The sequence below is a fragment of the Acipenser ruthenus genome, chromosome 2 (genome assembly GCF_902713425.1).
Source record: "Acipenser ruthenus chromosome 2, fAciRut3.2 maternal haplotype, whole genome shotgun sequence".
In the NCBI taxonomy this organism is placed as follows: Eukaryota; Metazoa; Chordata; class Actinopteri; order Acipenseriformes; family Acipenseridae; genus Acipenser; species Acipenser ruthenus.
In genome coordinates, this window is record NC_081190.1 from 309966 (window position 1) to 334365 (window position 24400).

The 24400-nt window shown below is 44.2% G+C and overlaps 1 protein-coding gene across 2 annotated transcripts in view; it reads left to right on the plus strand.

The window, feature by feature from the left end:
- LOC117403985 (dedicator of cytokinesis protein 2-like) overlaps nucleotides 1-24400 on the plus strand; it is a 428344-nt gene that overhangs the window by 88238 nt on the left and 315706 nt on the right. For both annotated transcript variants that reach the window (XM_058985710.1, XM_058985720.1), the window contains 5 exons: nucleotides 45-156; nucleotides 10866-10936; nucleotides 16694-16800; nucleotides 18770-18897; nucleotides 23875-23970. In XM_058985710.1, the coding sequence (XP_058841693.1) occupies nucleotides 45-156; nucleotides 10866-10936; nucleotides 16694-16800; nucleotides 18770-18897; nucleotides 23875-23970 (514 nt within the window). The remainder of the gene's footprint in view (nucleotides 1-44; nucleotides 157-10865; nucleotides 10937-16693; nucleotides 16801-18769; nucleotides 18898-23874; nucleotides 23971-24400) is intronic.

Consider the following 24400-nt stretch of genomic DNA (forward strand, 5'->3'; position numbering starts at 1 on the left):
GCTCCTCCCCTCCAACTCACTGGTTGTATTTGTGTGTCTGTCAGGCTGTACGAAGGGAAGGAGGAAGCAGAGTTTGAGCTTTCTATCCAGAAGTTCTTCCAGGCGCTGAATGCAGTGATGGGATCCACAGTGGAGGGCTCCATCATCCTGGCACAGGTAAGCACGACACACAGGGTCACGATCACCATGACAACGGCAGCAGCAGACACACTGCTCCTCCATGTCCTAAACAACATCTTAAACAGCGTGCGCCGGACACCAAAAGATTGGTAAGGCGTGCGATCAAAGCTGTCAGGGGTCTTCTTCCTCTGAGATTGCAGCGAGCACCTGTCAAGCGTCACTCAACCAAGGACGTGGCATTGCAGCAGAATACAAGAAGAGCAGTGGCTCTCAAACTGGGGTCTGCTGACCCCTTTGGGTCCACAAAGGTTGCCCAGTCGGCCCCTGTAAATTCTGTAAAACCTCTCTTTTGTAAAATAACATAAAATGTGATGTACAGAAAAATAAATTCTCGCACTGTTGTGGTGAGAGGCTGACCGCCACTATATTGTTTTGTCATGTGAAGTTAGATTCAGAAAGTATTTGTATTTTCTCTATGCAAATGGCTTAGGAGGTAGTGGTAATCTGTTGACTGGAGTTCCAGAGTTTGTACAACATAAGCTCTCATTTAGAACAGATGAAGGGAATCACAGCTCGCTGTCTCTCTCACCAGCCTGCATATTGAAGCAATCTCCGTATTAGCGCTCTCAGGGGAAGCCTGATCTGACAGGGGTCACATTGAAACAAATTGATATCCGAGCAGAGAAATGCATTGCTGAGGAAAGGAGCAGGGACTTAGCAGTAATGGAGTGTGGAAAAATGCATTGTCCTTAGTCTGGAATATTATTCACAACACCTCTCCCCCAGCCTGCATCCCAATTAGAGAAAGACAGTACCAGCCCCCTCCCCTGACCTGGCTCTGAGAACCTTGTGACTCTGGCATTTCCATTATTGAGACCCAATCATTGTTCTAAGACAATGTCAAGGGTGCATTTCTAGAAAATAAGAAACGTTTCATAAACTTTGTAATGAACTGGCATTTGAGCCTTTTGAATTGAATGGAAAAGCAAGGGCTGAACACCAGCTGATAAGCATACAGTTCAACAATGAACATCTTACCATGCAATTAAACAGCAAGCTCTGCCCTTGAGAGGTAAGAAGGTGTATTATTCTGAGGTCAGTGTTATTAACTCGTCAGCCACTAGGAGGAGGTCCATTACAGTTTACATTAATCACACAGTAGCTACACTGTTACATTATTTATTATTATTATTATTATTATTTATTTCTCAGCAGACGCCTTATCCAGGACGACTTACAATTGTTACAAGATATCACATTATTTTTACATACAATTACATTATTTTTACACATTATTTTTACATACAATTACCCATTTATACAGCTGGGTTTTTACTGGAGCAATCTAGGTAAAGTACCTTGCTCAAGGGCACAGCAGCAGTGTCTCCCACCGGGGATTGAACCCACGACCCTCCGGTCAAGAGTCCAGAGCCCTAACCACTACTCCACACTGCTATTTAATATGTGTAGCAAACACTTCTGTAACATGGTAATAACTGAGCAGCTCTCAATGGTTCCTGCTGTTACATGGTAATGGAGGTATAGGTGTGTAATTGCATGGCAATGGCCTGTGCAGCTATTACAGTGTAATTACACCAGATAATACAATCACATAGCTATCACAGTGTAATTACACCAGGTAATACAATTGCATGGCTATCTACATGTAATTACACCAGATAATACAATCACATAGCCATTACAGTGCAATTACACCAGATAATTCAATTGCATGACTATCTACATGTAATTACACCAAATAATACAATCACATAGCTATCTACATGTAATTACACCAGGTAATACACTCACATAGCTATTACATTGTAATTACACCAGGTAATACAATCACATGGTTATCTACATGTAATTACACCAGGTAATACAATCGCATGGTTATTTATGTGTAATTACACCAGGTAATACAATCACATAGCTATTACAGTGTAATTATACCAGGTAATACAATCGCATGGTTATCTACATGTAATTACACCAGGTAATACAAGCGCATGGCTATCTAAGTGTACTTACACCAGGTAATACAATCACATAGCTATTACAGTATAATTACACCAGGTAATACAATCGCATGGCTATCTATGTATAATTACACCAGGTAATACAATTGCATGACTATCTATGTGTAAATACACCAGGTAATACAATTGCATGGCTATCTACGTGTAATTACACAGCAATTACCATGTAAGAACAGGATCATTATCCAGTTATGTAATTACATGACTATTTATTATCTGTAGTTTAACCCTCTGCCGTCCATTTATTATGTGCGTGTCAGGCGCGTCAGGTCCAATTTATTTTCAAACACGCAATTAATTTTAGACATGCTGTTTAAAAGTATTTTTTTCCAAGTCAAATGGGTTTAAAAAGGCCCTGCATATCAACAAAGCACTCACTAGGCATCTCCAGCCCCGCCCCACCCTTTCGTTTGCTATCGCTTTCACATATGCTAAGTAATAAATAATAATAATAATAGTCGTACATACCGATCAATCATCTCCTGATCACTCGTTTTATCACCAAACTCCTCAATAATGCAATCCAAGTCATTATTACTATAACATCTCAAAAAAGCTCTGCAAATGTCTGTGATATTCCCTGTGCGCTGATGCAGTATCAGCCAGCTTGTTTCCTTATGACCGCCCCATTATCTGATGCCAGGGCCATGTATGAGTATTCATGAGATACGCCCTTTTTTCCGGCTTGTCTCGGCTCCTGTTGCTCCCACTCGGCCATTGAATGGTTTTCTCTGCTTTTTCTGGAGAAAAAAACTGTTTTTTGCGTATTTTTGATGATGTCAGACAGGGTCCGACATTGGACCGTATAGGAATAATTGCAATGTCGGACCAGGTCCGACATAGGACCGCAAAGGGCTAAACTGCTAACCAAGCATTTCAGAAGAAACAATCTTAATTAACATGTTAAACAGAAAGAAATGTGGACATTTTTTCTTCTCATTCCAATAAGAATGTTTCAACATGTTCTGTGTCAGTTGCAGGAATGTATATATTCCTAAAACACTTTGTACCATTGAAACGGGCCCAGCATCTCTGTTGATGTAAAACCAGAATAAGCAATGTATATGTTTGGAAGCAATTCTGTTAATCCTGATACTGAAACATCTAGTCATTTGAAGCTTACTATAATTATTTTGATATACTGTATAAGCAATTAATGAAGCAAATGAAATAAGATGAAAGAACATGTGTGTGTGTTTAATCATCAAAGAGCTGTGTGCCTTCACTCAGACAAAAATAACACAAAGAGACCAGCAATAAAACTCTGAGCAATGTTCCAGCGATTCATTTGATCTATCATTCCTTATCCTTAACCGGCACGTAGAAAAACTCTTTCTATATGAAATTAATCTTCAGCACAATAATGAAAAAAAAAAATCATTGTCAAATCAAAGGACGATTTATGTTTTTCATTTCATCTCGTCTTCAAAAAAATGACCAAAAAACAACACCTATGTTATTACGCAGCAAAGAAATGATCGGCCCCTGTCGTTGTAGTGTTGAATAACAATGAAAAAACATCTTGTGATAAAATGCCCGTAAGTGTGACTCCACATAACAGATGGAGTTTAATATCGTGTACATGTTAATGATCTGATGTTCAATATAGTCTGCAAATGAAGCGCCGCTAAACAGATGCTGAGAATGACACATTAAACACAGATATAAAATCACATGAACTGTTTAAGGCCGCCTAAGGTTGTTTCTTTCATCTTTTATATTTGGCAAGTTCTGTAAGAGGGACAGGGCGGCACGGTGGCGTGGTGGTTAGCGCTGCTGCCTCACAGCTCCAGGGTCCTGGGTTCGATTCCAACCTCAGGGATCTGTCTGTGTGGAGTGTGCATGTTCTCCCTGTGTTCACGTGGGTTTTCTCTGGTTTCCTCCTACAGTCTAAAGACATGGTGGATTGGACTCTCTAAATTGCTCCTTAGTTTCCCTGCGATGGACAGGCGTCCCGTCCAGGGTGTAGTCCCGCCTTGTGCCCTGTGTCTGCCGAGTTAGGCTCCGGCTCACCACAACCCTCTATAGGATTAAGCGGTTATAGATAATGGATGTAAGAGGGACAGCAGGTTTGCATTACGGTCAGTTTGCATACTATTAGAACAGCATGGAACAGTGGGTTCTAGAACTCTTCATAATGTGGGATTTACTGCACTTTTGGAATTGCCATTTATTTCTTCTTATAAAGAAATTCTGAACATAAATATCCTAAGAAACACGCCCCAGACATGCTTCAAAATTCCCTTAAACTTTAAAGCCTGTTCATAACAGTACCTCACCCAATAGCTTCACCCACAGGAATGGAAATAAGACTCCTGTTGCATAGCAGTTTGATCCATTCCTGGTTTTATTACGAGCTTGATTAGTCACAGAGTATACGTAACAAGCTCAGGTGTGTCCTATTAAACTCATAATGAAACCAGGAATGGATCAAACTGCTGTGCAAGGTGTCTCATTTCCACCCCTGAACCATTCCCCAAAAGAAGTGACCATTGACAGAGAGATTGAATTGTGTGTGTGTGTGTGGAGGGAGAAGTGACCATGACAGAGAGATTGAATTGTGTGTGTGTTTGTGTGTGGGGAGGGAGAAGTGACCATGACAGAGAGATTGAATTGTGTGTGTGTGTGTGTGTGTGTGTGTGGGGAGGGAGAAGTGACCATGACAGAGAGATTGAATTGTGTGTGTGTGTGTGTGTGTGTGGGGAGGGAGAAGTGACCATGACAGAGAGATTGAATTGTGTGTGTGTGTGTGGAGGGAGAAGTGACCATGACAGAGAGATTGAATTGTGTGTGTGTGTGTGTGTGTGTGTGGGGAGGGAGAAGTGACCATGACAGAGAGATTGAATTGTGTGTGTGTGTGTGTGTGTGTGTGTGTGGAGGGAGAAGTGACCATGACAGAGAGATTGAATTGTGTGTGTGTGTGTGTGTGTGTGTGTGTGTGGAGGGAGAAGTGACCATGACAGAGAGATTGAATTGTGTGTGTGTGTGTGGAGGGAGAAGTGACCATGACAGAGAGATTGAATTGTGTGTGTGTGTGTGTGTGTGTGTGTGTGTGTGTGTGTGGAGGGAGAAGTGACCATGACAGAGAGATTGAATTGTGTGTGTGTGTGTGTGTGTGTGTGGGGAGGGAGAAGTGACCATGACAGAGAGATTGAATTGTGTGTGTGTGTGTGTGTGTGTGTGTGTGTGTGTGTGTGTGTGGAGGGAGAAGTGACCATGACAGAGAGATTGAATTGTGTGTGTGTGTGTGTGTGTGTGTGGAGGGAGAAGTGACCATGACAGAGAGATTGAATTGTGTGTGTGTGTGTGTGTGGAGGGAGAAGTGACCATGACAGAGAGATTGAATTGTGTGTGTGTGTGCGTGTGTGTGTGTGTGTGTGGAGGGAGAAGTGACATGCACATTGAAGCTCTCCTCACAGCTCCATCAGCTCCACAGCCAGTCAGTTTCAGCCCTGGGCTACTTTGTCAGGAGTTGTAAGGAGTGAGCTAATGGAACCACAGAGTACCGCAAACACACCTGCAGAGTCTGGAATATTAATCGCAGCTTGAGAGACGAGTGCAGAGGTGAAGTTCAGCATGAATCGCAATGTAACAGTGCTCTGCAATCCTTTCTTTTATGTATTTTGATTCCATTCTGCTGCTTGTAAGCCTTAGAGATGGAGAAGGAATTTCATTGTATTGTTGTTTTATTTAGCAGCATTAGTTCTTGATTTTTCAATTAAATGCAAATACCTTCACACACCATAGCCCTATAAAGATGTATACACTACAGGACAGTGATTAAACCCCATTTGAATTATACGATATGATCATTTCCCAAGCATAGAAAATCACGAAGACATTTTTAGCCCAACATAGTCCCTCTACTCCTGGATACCATTTTCTCAGCTCTAACCACTAGACCTCACTGCCTCACTGCCTCCGGGCTCCCAGTCCTCAGCTCTAACCACTAGACCTCACTGCCTCCTGGCTCCCAGTCCTCAGCTCTAACCACTAGAGCTCACTGCCTCCTGGCTCCCAGTCCTCAGCTCTAACCACTAGAGCTCACTGCCTCCTGGCTCCCAGTCCTCAGCTCTAACCACTAGACCTCACTGCCTCCTGGCTCCCAGTCCTCAGCTCTAACCACTAGACCACACTGCCTCCCTCCCATTCCCTCAGTTCTAACCACACACCACACTGACTCCTAATTAGCTCAGCTCTAAAACTCTACCAGGCTGAGATGGTGCAAATAAAGACACAGATTTCATAGTCAACCATTGACGTTCCTAATTACTGAAATTCTCCGCAGATACTGTGAAGGGTACAGTAATAGTATGCTCAGGCAGCTTTCCTCTGGATTTGAAAAGATGTGTTGGATGTTCTGAAATCTCGCTTCTTGACACAAACCAAATGACTGCTCCGCCATACAGTGTAACTAACAACCTCAGGAGAAATCATTTATTGCTGCAGTATGTACCATTCATTTAACACGCTGATCCCATCTGTTGTGTTAAAAATGGCATCCATCAGTTCCTGTCCAGAGGGCAAGCAGCATCAGAGATTGTGTGACCCATCTTGCAGTGATGTTCCTTTCATTTAGACACTCTGATTCTGAATCTGAAGGAGATTTATGCACAACACTGATGCATTTGTTATTTTTCTATAATACTTCAACAGTATTGTAACAGGGGTGTTCTGTTACTGTGTGGGTATCCGCTGAGAGACGAGAGAGACACAGACGGTTTGTAGTTGAAATGTCGCTTGGGCGTCCAGGTTTTATTTAAATCACAGGCTGTTGCAGGGGTTGGTGGTCGCCACTAGGGTATTATTATTATTATTATTATTATTATTATTATTATTATTATTATTATTATTTAGCAACGCCTTTATCCAAAGCGATTTACAGAAAATTAAACAAAATATGAAAGTATCTAAATTACAGCTAAATTAAAATGCAAAACAAACAAATACAGTATATGCAAAATAAATATAAATACAGGAAAATACAAAAAGATATATAAATAGGAATTTACAAGTAAAGATTGAACAAGTGGGTTTTGAGATGATGGCAGAAAGCAGTAAAAGACTGAACAGTCCTGAGGAGAACTGGTAGCTGCTTCCACCACAGGGGGACAAGGGAAGAGAAGGAGCAAGCATGGGAGGAAGGAGAGTGAAGAGAAGGAGGGAGCACGAGAGGAAGGAGAGTGAAGAGAAGAAGCAGCATGGGAGGAAGGAGAGTGGAGAGAAGGAGGGAGCACGGGAGGAAGGAAAGTGAAAAGAAGGAGGGAGCACGGGAGGAAGGAGAGGGAAGAGAAGGAGGGAGCACAGGAGGAAGGAGAGGGAAGAGAAGGAGGGAGCACGGGAGGAAGGAGAGGGAAGAGAAGGAGGGAGCACGGGAGGAAGGAGAGGGAAGAGAAGAAGCAGCACGGGAGGTAGGAGAGTGAAGAGAAGGAGGGAGCACAGGAGGAAGGAGAGGGAAGAGAAGAAGCAGCACGGGAGGAAGGAGAGTGAAGAGAAGAAGCAGCACGGGAGGAAGGAGAGGGAAGAGAAGGAGGGAGCACGGGAGGAAGGAGAGTGAAGAGAAGGAGGGAGCACAGGAGGAAGGAGAGTGAAGAGAAGGAGGGAGCACAGGAGGAAGGAGAGAGAAGAGAAGGAGGGAGCATGGGAGGAAGGAGAGTGAAGAGAAGGAGGGAGCACAGGAGGAAGGAGAGGGAAGAGAAGGAGCAGCACGGGAGGAAGGAGAGTGAAGAGAAGGAGGGAGCACAGGAGGAAGGAGAGAGAAGAGAAGGAGGGAGCATGGGAGGAAGGAGAGTGAAGAGAAGGAGGGAGCACAGGAGGAAGGAGAGGGAAGAGAAGGAGCAGCACGGGAGGAAGGAGAGTGAAGAGAAGGAGGGAGCACAGGAGGAAGGAGAGAGAAGAGAAGGAGGGAGCACGGGAGGAAGGAGAGTGAAGAGAAGGAGGGAGCACAATACCTTACTGTCCTGTAACCCTACCCTACTGTAGTACAATACCTTACTGTCCTGTAACCCTACCCTACTGTAGTATAATACCTTACTGTCCTGTAACCCTACTGTACTGTAGTGCAATACCTTACTGTCCTGTAACCCTACCCTACTGTAGTGCAATACCTTACTGTCCTGTAACCCTACCCTACTGTAGTGCAATACCTTACTGTCCTGTAACCCTACCCTACTGTAGTGCAATACCTTACTGTCCTGTAACCCTACCCTACTGTAGTGCAATACCTTACTGTCCTGTAACCCTACCGTACTGTAGTGCAATACCTTACTGTCCTGTAACCCTACCCTACTGTAGTGCAATACCTTACTGTCCTGTAACCCTACCCTACTGTAGTGCAATACCTTACTGTCCTGTAACCCTACCCTACTGTAGTGCAATACCTTACTGTCCTGTAACCCTACCCTACTGTAGTGCAATACCTTACTGTCCTGTAACCCTACCCTACTGTAGTGCAATACCTTACTGTCCTGTAACCCTACCCTACTGTAGTACAATACCTTACTGTCCTGTAACCCTACCGTACTGTAGTGCAATACCTTACTGTCCTGTAACCCTACCCTACTGTAGTGCAATACCTTACTGTCCTGTAACCCTACCCTCCCGTACTGTAGTGCAATACCTTACTGTCCTGTAACCCTACCCTACTGTAGTGCAATACCTTACTGTCCTGTAACCCTACCGTACTGTAGTGCAATACCTTACTGTCCTGTAACCCTACCCTACTGTAGTGCAATACCTTACTGTCCTGTAACCCTACCGTACTGTAGTGCAATACCTTACTGTCCTGTGACCCTACCGTACTGTAGTGCAATACCTTACTGTCCTGTGACCCTACCGTACTGTATTACAATACCTTACTGTCCTGTAACCCTACCCTACTGTAGTGCAATACCTTACTGTCCTGTAACCCTACCGTACTGTAGTACAATACCTTACTGTCCTGTAACCCTACCCTACTGTAGTGCAATACCTTACTGTCCTGTAACCCTACCCTACTGTAGTGCAATACCTTACTGTCCTGTAACCCTACCCTACCGTACTGTAGTGCAATACCTTACTGTCCTGTGACCCTACCCTACTGTAGTACAATACCTTACTGTCCTGTAACCCTACCCTACTGTAGTGCAATACCTTACTGTCCTGTAACCCTACCCTACTGTAGTGCAATACCTTACTGTCCTGTAACCCTACCCTACCGTACTGTAGTGCAATACCTTACTGTCCTGTAACCCTACCGTACTGTAGTGCAATACCTTACTGTCCTGTAACCCTACCCTCCTGTACTGCAGTGCAATACCTTACTGTCCTGTAACCCTACCCTACTGTAGTGCAATACCTTACTGTCCTGTAACCCTACCCTACTGTAGTGCAATACCTTACTGTCCTGTAACCCTACCATACTGTAGTACAATACCTTACTGTCCTGTAACCCTACCCTACTGTAGTACAATACCTTACTGTCCTGTAACCCTACTGTACTGTAGTGCAATACCTTACTGTCCTGTAACCCTACCCTACTGTAGTGCAATACCTTACTGTCCTGTAACCCTACCGTACTGTAGTGCAATACCTTACTGTCCTGTAACCCTACCCTACTGTAGTGCAATACCTTACTGTCCTGTAACCCTACCCTACTGTAGTACAATACCTTACTGTCCTGTAACCCTACCCTCCCGTACTGTAGTGCAATACCTTACTGTCCTGTAACCCTACCGTACTGTAGTACAATACCTTACTGTCCTGTAACCCTACCCTACTGTAGTGCAATACCTTACTGTCCTGTAACCCTACCCTACTGTAGTACAATACCTTACTGTCCTGTAACCCTACCCTCCCGTACTGTAGTGCAATACCTTACTGTCCTGTAACCCTACCGTACTGTAGTACAATACCTTACTGTCCTGTAACCCTACCCTACTGTAGTACAATACCTTACTGTCCTGTAACCCTACCGTACTGTAGTGCAATACCTTACTGTCCTGTAACCCTACCCTACTGTAGTGCAATACCTTACTGTCCTGTAACCCTACCCTACTGTAGTGCAATACCTTACTGTCCTGTAACCCTACCCTACTGTAGTGCAATACCTTACTGTCCTGTAACCCTACCCTACTGTAGTACAATACCTTACTGTCCTGTAACCCTACCGTACTGTAGTGCAATACCTTACTGTCCTGTAACCCTACCCTACTGTAGTGCAATACCTTACTGTCCTGTAACCCTACCCTACTGTAGTGCAATACCTTACTGTCCTGTAACCCTACCCTACTGTAGTGCAATACCTTACTGTCCTGTAACCCTACCCTACTGTAGTACAATACCTTACTGTCCTGTAACCCTACCCTACTGTAGTACAATACCTTACTGTCCTGTAACCCTACCGTACTGTAGTGCAATACCTTACTGTCCTGTAACCCTACCCTACTGTAGTGCAATACCTTACTGTCCTGTAACCCTACCCTACTGTAGTGCAATACCTTACTGTCCTGTAACCCTACCCTACTGTAGTGCAATACCTTACTGTCCTGTAACCCTACCCTACTGTAGTGCAATACCTTACTGTCCTGTAACCCTACCGTACTGTAGTGCAATACCTTACTGTCCTGTGACCCTACCGTACTGTAGTACAATACCTTACTGTCCTGTAACCCTACCGTACTGTAGTACAATGCAGTGTAATGTTGTTCTCTTGGCTGATTGCAGGGTTACGCTCTGAGGTATGTGCCAACAATACTGCAGGATCTGGCTAGGATATTCAACCCGGCACTGCTAAGGTAAGAGCATTTCAAAAGAAATACTGTGAGCACAAAGGGGGCCTGGGCCATGCTGGTGAGAGTGTGGAAACACGACGAGTTACAAGTGCAGCAGCAGCACTGCATGAATGGTGTTAACATTCCTGCTCCTCTCTCTCACACTGTAGTGCTGTACTGGGATGTGTGTGTTAATATTTCTACTCCTCTCTCTCACACTGTAGTGCTGTACCGGGATGAGTGTGTTAATATTTCTACTCCTCTGTCTCACACTGTAGTGCTGTACCGGGATGAGTGTGTTAATATTTCTACTCCTCTCTCTCACACTGTAGTGCTGTACCGGGATGAGTGTGTTAATATTTCTACTCCTCTCTCTCACACTGTAGTGCTGTACCGGGATGAGTGTGTTAATATTTCTACTCCTCTCTCTCACACTGTAGTGCTGTATCGGGATGAGTGTGTTAATATTTCTACTCCTCTCTCTCACACTGTAGTGCTGTACCGGGATGAGTGTGTTAATATTTCTACTCCTCTCTCTCACACTGTAGTGCTGTACCGGGATGTGTGTGTTAATATTTCTACTCCTCTCTCTCACACTGTAGTGCTGTATCGGGATGTGTGTGTTAATATTTCTACTCCTCTCTCTCACACTGTAGTGCTGTATCGGGATGTGTGTGTTAATATTTCTACTCCTCTCTCTCACACTGTAGTGCTGTATCGGGATGTGTGTGTTAATATTTCTACTCCTCTCTCTCACACTGTAGTGCTGTATCGGGATGTGTGTGTTAATATTTCTACTCCTCTCTCTCACACTGTAGTGCTGTACTGGGATGAGTGTGTGTTAACATTCCTGCTCCTCTCTCTCACACTGTAGTGCTGTACCGGGGTGTGTGTGTTAATATTTCTACTCCTCTGTCTCACACTGTAGTGCTGTACCGGGGTGTGTGTGTTAACATTCCTGCTCCTCTCTCTCACACTGTAGTGCTGTACCGGGATGTGTGTGTTAATATTTCTACTCCTCTCTCTCACACTGTAGTGCTGTACTGGGATGTGTGATTGCTTGATGTGAGAACATGAGTTATAACTCATTTTTTGCGCTAAGATATCATCGAATATTAAAACAATAATTGCAAGTGCTGCTTCAAGAGTGAGAGTGTCCCGCAGACAAGGAGAGGATGTGGGAGCAGGTGTGGCAGCGTGAGTGAGTGCAGATGGAAATGCAGGTTAAAGACGAAAAGCAGGGGCATGTTGGAATGGAACAAGCTATTGATTGGTGGACGAAACACCTTTCTGTGTTTATTTGGCAAATTCATCTCTTTCATGGATTAAACCGACATGTACCTGGAATAGGTGACTCTGCAAGGAAATACACAGATCTCTTTGGTGTCCTTTTTCGTATCGTTCTGGAGCCACGAAGAACAGACAAGACAACACTCTTATACCAAAGAGGTAGTCCCTCACATGTAAGCTTCGGACTGCTTACAAGTCCCTCGGTTAAGTGTCTGAGTTGTAGTGCTGCACAAACCGATTATTTCATTATTCAGATTGAGCGAGCCACAAAAACCAGGTGCTGACAATCAGGTGATGGCCATTGGTGTTGATTGGACTAATTTACCATTCAAAGAGAAACCAATGAACTGCTTTTATTAGACTCTGTGGAGAACAGCAATCCACACAAATCCAAGCAGCTGCTTCTACTGTTTCCCTTGTACTGGTAAATGAGCTCAATCAACACCAATGACCCTCACCTGTGGAGAGCCTGATCCGCATCATCACACCGTCAGTTTGTGCAGCTCTTCTGAGTTGTTTATTTCTGGAAGAAAGAGCTTTCCACTGCTGGGAATGTGGATTTCTGAGACGTTTAATGCCATCATTAATGTTTCATGTTAAAGGCCTCGTGTGTCCATTTCTAAGTAATTAGAGGGTATGAATTTACAACATGGGTTTGGCTCAGGCTCACCGCGACCCTCTATAGGATTAAGCGGTTACAGGTAATGAATGGATGAATGGAATTTACGACATAAGAACATAAGAAGAAGAAAGTTTACAAACGAGAGGAGGCCGTTCAGCCCATCTTGCTCGTTTGGTTGTTAGTAGCTTATTGATCCCAGAATCTCATCAAGCAGGTTCTTGAATGATCCCAGGGTGTCAGCTTCAACAACATTACTGGGGAGTTGGTTCCAGACCTTCACAATTCTCTATGTAAAATAGTGCCTATCTTCTGTTCTGAATGCCCCTTTATCTAATCTCCATTTGTGACCCCTGGTCCTTGTTTCTTTTTTCAGGGGTCGTCAAAAAAGTCCCCCGTGTCAACATTGTCTATACCTTTTAGGATTTTGAATGTTTGATTCAGATCGCCGCGTAGTCTTCTTTGTTCAAGACTGAATAGATTAAATTATTTTAGCCTGTCTGCATACGACATGCCTTTTAAACCCAGGATAATTCTGGTTGCTCTTCTTTGCACTCTTTCTAGAGCAGCAATATCCTTTTTGTAACGAGGTGACCAGAACTGAACACAATATTCTAGGTGAGGTCTTACTAATGCATTGTAAAGTTTTAACATTACTTCCCTTGATTTAAATTCAACACTTCTAACAACATATCCAAGCATCTTGTTGGCCTTTTTATATAGTTTCCCCACATTGTCTAGATGAAGACATTTATGAGTCAGCATAAACTCCTAGGTCTTTTTCATAGTTCCCTTCTTCAATTTCAGTATCTCCCATATGATATTTATAATGCATATTTTTATTGCCTGCATGCAATACTTTACACTTTACACATATCAAGTGAAACCAGAATCGTATCTAATTTCCCTATTGGTCATCTCTGAATTTCTCTGAAGGTATTTTCAGAACTGTTAGTAATAGATGAAGCCACGTTTTGGGCTGGGGATGCACTAGCCTTGTGCTCTCAGATACTTGAAGGTATTTTCAGAACTGTTAGTAATAGATGAAGCCACGTTTTGGGCTGGGGATGCACTAGCCTTGTGCTCTCAGATACTTGAAGGTATTTTCAGAACTGTTAGTAATAGATGAAGCCACGTTTTGGGCTGGGGATGCACTAGCCTTGTGCTCTCAGATACTTGAAGGTATTTTCAGAACTGTTAGTAATAGATGAAGCCACGTTTTGGGCTGGGGATGCACTAGCCTTGTGCTCTCAGATACTTGAAGGTATTTTCAGAACTGTTAGTAATAGATGAAGCCACGTTTTGGGCTGGGGATGCACTAGCCTTGTGCTCTCAGATACTTGAAGGTATTTTCAGAACTGTTAGTAATAGATGAAGCCACGTTTTGGGCTGGGGATGCACTAGCCTTGTGCTCTCAGATACTTGAAGGTATTTTCAGAACTGTTAGTAATAGATGAAGCCACGTTTTGGGCTGGGGATGCACTAGCCTTGTGCTCTCAGATACTTGAAGGTATTTTCAGAACTGTTAGTAATAGATGAAGCCACGTTTTGGGCTGGGGATGCACTAGCCTTGTGCTCTCAGATACTTGAAGGTATTTTCAGAACTGTTAGTAATAGATGAAGCCACGTTTTGGGCTGGGGATGCACTAGCCTTGTGCTCTCAGATACTTGAAGGTATTTTCAGAACTGTTAGTAATAGATGAAGCCACGTTTTGGGCTGGGGATGCACTAGCCTTGTGCTCTCAGATACTTGAAGGTATTTTCAGAACTGTTAGTAATAGATGAAGCCACGTTTTGGGCTGGGGATGCACTAGCCTTGTGCTCTCAGATACTTGAAGGTATTTTCAGAACTGTTAGTAATAGATGAAGCCACGTTTTGGGCTGGGGATGCACTAGCCTTGTGCTCTCAGATACTTGAAGGTATTTTCAGAACTGTTAGTAATAGATGAAGCCACGTTTTGGGCTGGGGATGCACTAGCCTTGTGCTCTCAGATACTTGAAGGTATTTTCAGAACTGTTAGTAATAGATGAAGCCACGTTTTGGGCTGGGGATGCACTAGCCTTGTGCTCTCAGATACTTGAAGGTATTTTCAGAACTGTTAGTAATAGATGAAGCCACGTTTTGGGCTGGGGATGCACTAGCCTTGTGCTCTCAGATACTTGAAGGTATTCCTGAAGAGTTTCTTAACTCCGCCTCACACAGAAAGGCTCCTCTGTTTCTCTGAGTAAACTGATGGGCAGTACAGGCTGTTTGATGCTTCATTAAGAAAGTAAGCAAGGGAAATTAAAAAGAAAACCTTATAGATTTACTTCTCATGACTGCAAAAAGGTGTCTCTTTACACTGCTGAATTATCTTCTAAACGGTATATTGCTGTCCTGGGCTCAGCAGTGCAGGCAGCAAAGCCTTGATTTCATCCCCTGGCTTTATCGATTTGTTGAGTCAGAAAATGACATCCCTCGTTTCTTTAAACCACGTCCAAAACAGAGGACTATGATTGGATATTTAAGGAACATCATGGACATTGTTTCCAGATATCACATTTAGTATAAGAAGTATTAAGTGTTGCTTTGAATGTGTAAAACAGCACATATTATTTTGTTAGATATTCAGCGGACTGATTGCATTTTTAAAGTAATTGTAGCTAACAATCATTTCATATCTTACCTGTTATGCAATGTTGTATTTTCCATTTAAAACACTAAATCAAGTTAAAGAAAATTCTCAGTTTCTGTGCCTTATTGTGCAACAGTTAACTGAAAGCCTGGCTTGCAGGCAGATATTTCTTTTACCTGTGGTTGAAAATGATACGGTTATACATTCTATTAACATTGAACTTCTGAAATTGAATGTCACAAAATTACCACACTGAGTGAAAGTCAAATGACAAAGAAACATGAAAAAGGTCTGATGATTACTGATAAGTATATAACCATCACTGAGAATGAACGCTGTCCTCATTCAAGACACTGCTGCAAATGTACAAACAAGCCTTTTCTTTGCATTGTGTGTTGGGATTGAATTGAATAGAAGTTTGATGCTTTTTGCAAATTAGGCACTCACGCAGTGTTGACAAAACGAGCATTACCATACCAATAAGACCATCAATAACTGACATGGCAATTTTAGGTCCTTCTTTTAAAGGTCCCAACTCTAGCAATATCTGGAACCATGTAACTTTTTTAAATGGACTGTTTTTCTATTCTATTCTACCATGAACTGTTACATATGTCAGCAGTTAAATCCATGCAATCAATTTAACTGCAGTTGTGTGTCTGAGTTGCGTGGTTAAAAAATAACATCAGCAGAATAGGGCTAATATTGAATGACTTTGTTTTCATTAACTCCCAGTGGGTTGTCTTCCTAGCCTGCAGTGTCACCCGCGGTCAGATGTTTTAATTGCAGCTGGGAAGCCATCTTGAATTAAAAGCTGAATGCTTTCCCTGCACACCCCTGCTCTTTGCCTGACCCCTGACAGACTTTTGTAAATATTAAACACTTCATTGAAGACACTGAGAAAGATGGTTGTCGATAGTTTGTCATTTCATTTATTACGTTTCTTTTAGTATTTCTAACCCTAACCAAAACTTCAAGCGCAGTACAGAGGCCAGGACAGGGGACACTGCTGGAAATTAAGTGGAGACAGACTTTGGACAGAGGGTAGGAGACACTGCTTCACACAGAGAGTGGTGAGGGTATGGAATGGGTGACCGAGGGTTAAACAGCCATGCTGTTGATGCTGAATCACTGAGATCCTTTAAAACCTGACTTGATAACATTTTGTGATCAATCAGACAATAGGAAACAGAGAAGGACTGATGGACTGACTGGCCTCCTCTCATTGGTGAACTTCTTTATGTTTCTTCTTGTCAGTAACCTGCTGAAGGACTTCATCCTGAGCCTGCCTCCGGACAGACTGGAGAAACAGAAGCTGCAGTCTCTCACAGCCATGGTCAACAGCCAGATCTTCCACAGGCCAGGTGAGGCAGGGCAGGGGTGGAAAATCAATTCACAATGTGAGTGCTTCTCCATAGACTCCAGCGTAAACAAACCAAGCAGACCAGTGATCTGTGCAGGGTCCCATTAGTAATTACAATAGACACAGTGCAGGGTCCCATTAGTAATTACAATAGACACTGTGCAGGGTCCCATTAGTAATTACAATAGACACTGTGCAGGGTCTCATTAGTAATTACAATAGACACTGTGCAGGGTCTCATTAGTAATTACAATAGTGGTCGGCAGCTAATGATTTATTGACAAATTGGCTGTCGACCGCGCATATCAGAAATCCTGTGCAGAATGTGGTCGAGGGGTAAACTAGGTAATTGTTAGCCACTTAATCCCGCAACCACGATATAAAAAACGAGCAGCTTCAGCTGACCGGGGTCGGGGTTGTTCAGAGGTGGAACTGAAAGAAAAGAGAGAACTAAACATATCAATAGAATTGCTACTCCTGCTGGATTTCCACCAGCACGGTACTTGTTTTGTTTAATTGTTGTGTCTGTTTTGGCCACCGTGCCGTTTTTGTTTTGTGTCAGTCTTTTGTTTTGTTTATGTATTTTCTTTACACATAAAGCATGAAGAGCGTGTTTGCGATCACCCTGCAGTACTTGTTGCCTGTATTTCCTGCTCATCCTGTCCACAGTGTTTTAGGTACAGCCCTCTGTAAAGAAGCCATTTAAGTGCCTATAGACTCTCCACGTTGTCGTGACACGGACACTGACACCTATTATACTTCACAAGACACATGCAGGTACACACACACACACACATGCAGGTACACACACACACACACACACACACACACACGCACACAGGTACAGACACAGACACACACACACACACACACACATATGCAGGTACACACACACACACGCAGGTACAGACACACACACACACAGGTACAGACACACACACATGCAGGTACACACACACACACACGCACACACACACAGGTAGAGACACACATGCATACACACACGCACGCAAGCATACACACATACCCACACACACATCCATAATTACAGTGCTTGTTTTCCAATCTGTTTACCTCACTGGTTTGTGATCTGTAATAAACTCTTCCTAATTAAAGCAGTTAGTTGCAGTAATGAGGGAAGATGGGCAGCTTTGCCTGACACTGCCAAATGAACAGATGTTCTCAGTATTTGTTTTATTAACAAACTTCAGCTCTCAAGCTGACAGCCTGGGAAGAAGGCTGGAGAGTCTGAATAAGGAGCGCTGTGTGAGACAGTGTGGTTTGGAGTGAAGGGACTGGGAGGCAGTGTAGCCTAGTGGTTAAAGGCAAGGGACTGGAAAGCAGTGTGGTCTAGTGGTTAGAGCTGAGGGACTGTGAGGGAGGCAGTGTGGTTTAGTGGTTAGAGCTGAGCGACTGGGAGGCAGTGTGGTTTAGTGTTTAGAGCTGAGCGACTGGGAGGCAGTCACTCTTATCATGTAAGAGCAGGAACCATTGGAAGCTACTCAGTTATTACCATGTTAGAGAATTGCTTGCTGCGTGTAACAAAGTGTAATGTAACAAAGTTTAGCTACTGTGTGGTTAATGTTAATTACAATGAGCCTCCTCCTAGTGGTTGATGAGTTAATAATACTGACATCAGCAGTATTATTAATAATACTGACATCTTACCTCTCGAGGCAGTGCTTGCTGTTTATGTTGAATGGTAAGACGTTAGCCTTTGAACCAAAGGGTTTGCAGTTTGAGTCCAGTCCTTGCCTTTCCATTCAGTTCAATGTACTGAGGTACAGATTCATTCCAACACGTATCAAATGCTTCTTATATATAGAAACACAAGGCTGACGTTGTTTTAGAACAGAACACATCCGAAAGCACAGGGATTGGGTCGGCACAATGGAAACGTCAAGGTCACGAAGGTCCTCAGCTGGCAGAGCTGGCCACGTGTGTCATCCCCTTTGTGTTGTTGTCTTCAGAGTGCAGAGACGCCCTGCTGCCCATGATGATTGAGGAGCTGAAGATGCTAATATTGAACTGGTCAGAGGAAGAGACCTGCATTGAGCTGCTGAGCAACATCCTGGAGGTTCTGCACAGGCCTGACATGGTGGGTGTGCACTGCAATGCTGCAACACTGTCTAACAATGCCCTTAGGAAAGGTTATACTCAGCAGATACCATAGTGTTCCATGCTTTACCACACCTCTCTGGCTTTACAATGCTTATCTTAGCTCACCATGTCTTCACTGGGATTTATTACACTTTGCTTTTACCATGGTAAACTTTCATAAGGGTGAACCCTGTCAGTGAGATTAGGGAGGCTAAAAGCTTATAGAACAGCACAGCACAAAGCAAGCACCAGTCAGTGGTATCGTGCACCACACAACATAACACAGTGCAAACCTATACAACACATCGTTATGCAATTTGATAGTGCAAATGCAATTCAGCTGGGTGCAATATTATATAGCACAGTTCAAAGTAAGTGTGTAAGTCATACTGGGGTAGATGGAGCAAGTCCTGAAGAGAGGCTCTCCACTATCCTCTGAGCCAGTCGCACTCTTTATATTGTGTTTAAGGTGAATTTGTGAGACCTCAGGTAGGTTTGGTACATGAGAAAGAGAACCCCTCAATGTTCCCTATCAGACAGCCTCTCAGACTCCATGCAGTGCTGTGGATAGGACAGCTCCCTATCGGACAGCCTCTCAGACTCAGTGCAGTGCTGTGGATAGGACAGCTCCCTGTCGGACAGCCTCTCAGACTTTGTGCAGTGCTGTGGATAGGACAGCTCCCTATCGGACAGCCTCTCAGACTCTGTGCAGTGCTGTGGATAGGACAGCTCTCTATCAGACAGCCTCTCAGACTCCGTGCAGTGCTGTGGATAGGACAGCTCCCTGTCGGACAGCCTCTCAGACTCCGTGCAGTGCTGTGGATAGGACAGCTCCCTATCAGACAGCCTCTCAGACTCTGTGCAGTGCTGTGGATAGGACAGCTCCCTATCGGACAGCCTCTCAGGCTCCGTGCAGTGCTGTGGATAGGACAGCTCCCTATCGGACAGCCTCTCAGACTCTGTGCAGTGCTGTGGATAGGACAGCTCCCTATCAGACAGCCTCTCAGACTCTGTGCAGTGCTGTGGATAGGACAGCTCTCTATCGGACAGCCTCTCAGACTCTGTGCAGTGCTGTGGATAGGACAGCTCCCTATCAGACAGCCTCTCAGACTCTGTGCAGTGCTGTGGATAGGACAGCTCCCTATCGGACAGCCTCTCAGGCTCTGTGCAGTGCTGTGGATAGGACAGCTCCCTATCAGACAGCCTCTCAGACTCCGTGCAGTGCTGTGGATAGGACAGCTCTCTATCGGACAGCCTCTCAGACTCTGTGCAGTGCTGTGGATAGGACAGCTCCCTATCAGACAGCCTCTCAGACTCTGTGCAGTGCTGTGGATAGGACAGCTCCCTATCGGACAGCCTCTCAGGCTCCGTGCAGTGCTGTGGATAGGACAGCTCCCTATCGGACAGCCTCTCAGACTCTGTGCAGTGCTGTGGATAGGACAGCTCCCTATCAGACAGCCTCTCAGACTCTGTGCAGTGCTGTGGATAGGACAGCTCCCTATCAGACAGCCTCTCAGACTCTGTGCAGTGCTGTGGATAGGACAGCTCTCTATCGGACAGCCTCTCAGACTCTGTGCAGTGCTGTGGATAGGACAGCTCTCTATCGGACAGCCTCTCAGACTCTGTGCAGTGCTGTGGATAGGACAGCTCCCTATCGGACAGCCTCTCAGGCTCTGTGCAGTGCTGTGGATAGGACAGCTCCCTATCAGACAGCCTCTCAGACTCCGTGCAGTGCTGTGGATAGGACAGCTCTCTATCGGACAGCCTCTCAGACTCTGTGCAGTGCTGTGGATAGGACAGCTCCCTATCAGACAGCCTCTCAGACTCTGTGCAGTGTTCCCTGGAACAGTTTCCTGTGTGATTCAATAGTGCAATCAGCAGCACTTTCACTTTAATTAATCTCACACACTGCAGAACGAAAAGAAAATGAAGTAATAAATGAAACGTAAAAAGATCCGAACTGAAACTGCACATTTGAATTTCCCTGGCACAGCCGGAGGTAAATGATTTTACAGCAACAGAGTGACTGAGCTCTTCACTGTTTTAGTGGGGTGATCAACCTGGAACCGTCCCAGCTGGAATGGTACTGTATGTCTACAGTCGCATCTCCATCTCAAAAGAGCAGAACTGACCCGCTGTGAGAGATTCTCGTTTTGAATAGGGGCCTACACCTGAACTGAAACTGCTTAAGTATAATTTAGTATGCAGGGATGGAAATAAGACTCCCAATGCATAGCAGCTTGATCCATTCCTGGTTTTACTCAGAGCTTAATATGACACACCTGAGCCTGTTACCTGTACAATGTGGCGAATATATATAATGTGGAAGGACACAGCCATTTTACCTGTGGAAGTAATTTATCACAAATAATTTTATTTAGTATTAACTTTGACTTAGCGTACCAGCTTTCTAATCATATAGTATAAACTGACAAAACTGACAAATAATCTCGAGGGAGAGTTATAAGACACGTCTCCTTCCCGTGAGCACCCTGAGAAAATGGTAGCAACAATAAATAAAGAAACCCACCAGTGCATACGTGTCGTTCTTAGTAGATGCATAGTGATTTCACCCCAGTATACATATGAATAATAACATCACAATGAAAGAGGTGTAAAAAGAGAATCATCTGCTCCTGCACTGAATGGGTTAATCAGCATCATCTATGGACAGATTTGAAGTGAGTCATTACACGCTGAATAAACTTGCACTTGGGATGAAGAAAGCCATTTGAATTTCAGAATTCAACTTGATGTCTACGATCTCACAACAGGCTCTCCCGCTCTTGTGTGTTATTGCTTCATTAGGAAAGGCTACCCAAGTGTGAAGCACCCCTCAATCTAACAGCCATCTGTCACCCAATCAAACCTCTCAATCAGGCAGTCAGAAACTTGAAGGGGTGCTGCCTGAGGTCCCTCTCGAGACGCAAGTGCAGCAGCTGTGCTTGTTTCTGAGATCATAACTCAGCGTGTGGGTTTATTTACTTATTTCTATATTTTTATTATAACAGAAATGAAGTGATTGAAGTCTGATCCCATGTGGGAAACTGAGCCCAGAAACAAAGCCTGTTCCTTTCAGACTTGCAAACTCTTTTCATTAATGAATTCGATTGAACAAAATAAAGTTTTGAAAAAGAACCTCCAGCATTTTTCTCAGCTTTTAGCCCAGTACTTGGAAACGTCGCGCATGTTGTAAGACACGGCTGAGTGTGAAAGGTCATCCGAGCAGCCAGACAGGAGGTGAGCACACAAACAAAAAGAAATGGGTTTGAAGCACCAAAGCACACTTTTATTCACACAAAAAAGAACGTGATTCAACAAACAACAGTGTTCTGCGTTTTAAACAAATAAGAACATAAGAACAAACGAAAGGAGGCCATTCAGCCCATAATTGTTTGGTTGCTTTGACCTGTACAAGCTGCTGCCTCCACTCCTCCCTCTCTGCAACAAGGGCCGATTGCAGCCTTTCATACACCTACTGTCCACATGGATTCGTTTCATTAACTAACTGGCCAGTGCTCAGTGATCTTATCTGCAGAGGCCATCAGTAATGCTGCTATTATCACAATCATTGTAGTTATAAACCCCTGACTGCAAAACAAACATTCCACAGCACCAACACCGTCCATACAGCCTGCATACTGACAGACCAGGTGAAAGAAACCCGATAGAACAGACGGCACACCTTGATGTACGCAGGGCCGGCATGGTGCTGCCACTGCTTTCGTCTTTGACATCCTGGACCTGCGTCTGTCCTGGAGCTGAAGTAGTTAAAATCAGCATCTGTGACAAAGTGAGAAAGAATCTAAGCTGTAAATCTCCCTCCCAACCAGAAAGGGTGCTGTGTAAGGTGAGTGGCATGCTTCCCCGTAGACTGGTAGGCAGAAACCGGAACTCAGCCATCTTGGCAAAGGCACGTAGCAGCACGCACACGAAACGAATCCCTTGTGATTGGCTACGGGGCAGGCAGCGATTAGAGAAACCAGGGTGCAGGGACGAGTTGGGCAGTACAAAGGGGACGCAGCTATGTGAGTACGGCCCCTTGCGCTGAGACGTAGCTGCCAGCCGGAGCGTGTGCGTGTGCGTGTGCGTGCGCGTGTTTGTTTTCTCTATCTGCAGAAGACTGAGGAGGAGATCCATAGCTGCAGCCACAGAGCCAGCTGATTGATAATCGCAAACCTCCCTGCACAGCACAGTGCAGCACGGACACCTGCCCACTTCCACTCAAGATAGGGAGCACAGTTTCGTGCTCCGAGGATCATGGTAAAGGAGTGTCGTTTTGTTGGGGACTGCAGCCCGCGATGTTTGGCTTCCCCGATGCCATTGCTGGTCATTTCTTTTTGTATCTGTTCAGAACTTTAATTAAACACAGTCGTTTTTGAAAGAATACAGTGTGTTTGCTTGTTGTTTATTATCACACCACTCACCAGCCTGTCACAGCATCTTGACATATAGGAGGACCAATGGTAAATGTATTCTAGTCTATATCTAAAAAAAATAGTAATATATTGAGGGTATATCAATTATGTATCAAGATAATATCTGTAAAATATATAACAATATGCTGTATTATTCTGAATGTAAAAGCAAACTGTTCTCGAGGCTTTAACATCTGAATTATTGAAAACCTGCTTTGATGGATTAATAAAAATGTATCTCCATGAAACTTCTAGACACTAGCAAAAGAAACCAAATAATAGTGAAAAAAGGGTTATGAAAATCTAACTTTAATCAATCAATCAAAATGGGCTTTAATAAAGCAAAAATGTTTCTTCAAATTGTTCTCATTACCTTCATGGTCCTTCTGTTAGGGTTAGGGTTAGGGCCTGTTGATTCCCTTTCTTCCCTGAGGTCACATAGCACTGCTCAACTGGTGATTCCTGTAAGCTGGTTAAAATGGGCTGAGTCTTTGGGGCATGAAGAGTGGGGTATAAGAGGACATTTGTCTTGTTTTTTATTGTACTGTCTCATTCAGGGGGAGGTGCGTGGACACATTCAGCTGATCCTGAAAAAGCTGCTTCAAACCGTCAACCAGCGCGTGATGATCCTGGGCCAGGAGCACGAGCTGAGCGTGAGTCACCCCGGGGTCCTGCCTCTTTCTATCTCTCTGCGCTGGGAACCAGGCTCTCAAACCAGCCCCTGGTGTCTGTACAGCTCTGCTGCAGTGTCTGCAGGTTTCTTCTGAGGCACCGCTGCCTTGTCATGGCAGTGTAGAGGTTAATACCAAGCTGGGAAGCTGATAGCTCTGTCTCATAGGACTGCTGCAGGAATGAATTGTTAGATTATTCATATTGAGCTCTCCACAGAAATCAGATGAGGGGCATTGGTGTTGATTGGGCTAATTTACAATTGAAAGTGAAACAAGTGAACAAGCAGCTGCTTCGATTTATGATGACTGCTGCTTTTCTTGCTCTGTGTGGAGAACAGCAGTTCGCACAAATTGAAGCAGCTGTTTCTTCACTTGTTTCCCCTGGAATGGTAAATGAGCCCGATCAACACCA